This window comes from Buceros rhinoceros, unplaced genomic scaffold (assembly GCF_000710305.1).
Source record: "Buceros rhinoceros silvestris isolate BGI_N320 unplaced genomic scaffold, ASM71030v1 scaffold23947, whole genome shotgun sequence".
Classification (NCBI taxonomy): domain Eukaryota; kingdom Metazoa; phylum Chordata; class Aves; order Bucerotiformes; family Bucerotidae; genus Buceros; species Buceros rhinoceros.
Window position 1 is genome coordinate 509 of NW_010421859.1, and position 2,414 is coordinate 2,922.

The following is a 2,414-nucleotide window of genomic DNA, read 5'->3' on the forward strand; positions in this document are numbered from 1 at the left end:
GGGCTCTTGCATTCTGAGGGGGTTTGGCCCCTCCCTGGGTCCATCGAGATGTCACCTCTGGGGTAGGACGGAGGGGTGCGGGTGGAGGAGAGATGCTGGTGGTCTCGCCCGGCAGGGAGAAGGTGGGGGCCTTCGGACACGCATCACTCACCCCAGCACCGAGCTGCCGGCAGCCTCAGGGCCGCATCCAGCACCCGTCTGACTGCGCCAGCGCCCTGCCAGCAGCTGGTGGCACCGCCATGTCCCAGGCAGAAGGTACGGCTGAGCCCTCTGTCTGTCCTGGGGGAGGCGCAGGCTTTGCATGGGGACCCCAGCACTGGTGTGACCCCCCCTCCCCCAAACCAGCACCAATCTTCATCCCCTCTTGTTTAACGGCTCCGTTTCACTTGAATTTTTGATCCTAAAAGCACCTCTTGCCCCAGCCCCTGATTCACAGGGTGCTGGGCTGCTCCAGGAGCTCCTCTGGCAGTGGCCCCTGTCCCCGGGTCCCCCCCAGGTCCTATCTGCACTGCGTGGGGAGGGTGGTTGGACCTGGCTGGAGCAGGTGGGGCACAGAAAGGAGCCCTGGAGGGGGAGTGCAGGCAGTTGGTGCCCAGAGCACCGTGCAGGGACCACCCTGCTCCATCCTTCTCAGCAGGCCAGGAGACCTTTGAATGCTGTGATGTGGTCATCAACAGCCAGGAGAAGGTTTCAGACGTGTACACGCAGCTGGAGAAGCTGGGAGAGTAAGTGGGGGCCCACGTCCCCACCGCTTGGGGATGGCCCATGGCTGTCCATGGGCAGCCCTGGGGGGGATGCAGGCTGGTGGCGGTGGCTCCTCCATCCCTGGCCCTTGCTCCGTCCCAGGGGGAAGTTCGGGACAGTGTATCGACTGCAGGAAAGAGCCACTGGAAAAATCCGGGCTGGGAAATACTTCTGGACGCGGACGGCTAAAGAGAAGCAGGCGGCGCGGGCCGAGGTGGAGCTCATGAACTTGCTGCATCACCCGCGGCTCGTGCAGTGCCTCGCTGCCTTCCAGGGTCCCACCGAGCTGGTGATGGTGATGGAGTAGTGAGTCAGGGCTGGTGGGGACAGCGCTGGGCTCTGCCAGCGAGAGCGCTGAAGGTGGGGAGGGGTCCCTGCACCGTGGGGTGCTGGCATGGAGCGTAGGATGGGTCCAGGGTCTTCAGATCCTGGAGATGTGTGGTGAGATGCTTCCAGGTGCTGAGTCTGGGTTTCCCAGTGGGACTTCTCTTCCTCAGGGCTGGTAGACCCCAGCGGGGTTCCCAGCACCTTGTTCTTCTCCATCGTGGCATGTGGGGAGGGGTCCTTGCACCGTGGGGTGCTGACATGGGGCATGGGATAGATGAGGAGCCTGGAGATATTTGTGGTGAGATACTCTGAGTGCGGAGTCTGGGTTCCCTGGTGGGGCTTCTCCTCAGGGCTGGAAGACCCTACCAGGGTCCCCAGCACCTTGTCCTCCCGCAGCGTGGCAGGTGGGGAGCTCTTTGAGCGCATTGTGGACGACGAGTTTGAGCACACGGAGCCCAGCAGCACCCAGTACCTGCGGCAGATCCTGGAGGGGCTGCAGTTCATGCACGGACAGGCTGTCGTCCACCTTGACCTCAAACCCGAGAACATCGTCTGCAAGATCATTGACTTTGGCTTGGCACGGAAGCTGGGTGAGCAAGAAGGGGGGGTCCTGGGGCAGGGACTGTCACCATCGCAGGCACCTGCCCTGGCCGGGCATGTCAGCAAGGACCTCGGCATCCTTCTGCCTGCGCCTCTGGAACATGAGCCCTGTGCCGCCAGATCAGGGCCCTTCCTGGGGACCTTAAGATGCTCTGAGGAAACCCCCATGTCCTCAGCCCAGCCTCTGAGGTGGGGACCCTGCCCAGCACCCAGAGACGCACCGAGACACGCCGTGTGTCCTGGAGGGTCGCGGGGGCTCGTCCTCCCGGCAAGCGTTGGTGTGCAGCTGGGCTGCCCGAGGAGATCCCAGCTGGACACCTGCCCCGCGCCCCTTCCCTGCAGCTCCAGACACCCCCGTGAGGGTGTTGCACGGCACCCCTGAGTTCATGGCTCCTGAAGTGGTCGCCTTTGAGCCCGTGGGATTCTTCACAGACATGTGGAGTGTTGGTGTCATCTGCTACATCCTGTGAGTGGCCTCCTGGGAACAGCAGGTTGGGGGTGGAGGGGTCTGAGCTGTCGCTGATGTCCTTGCGTCACCTCTCCAGGCTGAGCGGGGAGTCCCCCTTTCAGGGGGACAATGACATGGAGACACTGAGCAACATCACCGCTGCACGGTGGGACTTTGAGGAGGAGACCTTCTCGGAGATCTCCCAGCAAGCCAAGGACTTCATCAGCCAGCTGCTGCAGAAGGACCCCCGGTAGGATGCGGGGGCGCCTGTGGGGTGCTGAGCTGGGGCTGGGTG

The 2,414-nt window shown here is 63.4% G+C and overlaps 1 protein-coding gene across 1 annotated transcript in view; it reads left to right on the forward strand.

Moving 5' to 3' along the window:
• Nucleotides 1-92: 92 nt before the first annotated feature.
• Nucleotides 93-2,414, forward strand: part of LOC104496687 (myosin light chain kinase, smooth muscle-like) — a gene marked incomplete at its 3' end in the record, with an annotated part of 2,676 nt that continues 354 nt past the window's right edge. The window contains exons 1-6 of the mRNA XM_010139845.1: nt 93-255; nt 638-725; nt 847-1,050; nt 1,468-1,661; nt 2,014-2,137; nt 2,217-2,369. Coding sequence (XP_010138147.1) covers nt 93-255; nt 638-725; nt 847-1,050; nt 1,468-1,661; nt 2,014-2,137; nt 2,217-2,369 — 926 coding nt within the window. The remainder of the gene's footprint in view (nt 256-637; nt 726-846; nt 1,051-1,467; nt 1,662-2,013; nt 2,138-2,216; nt 2,370-2,414) is intronic.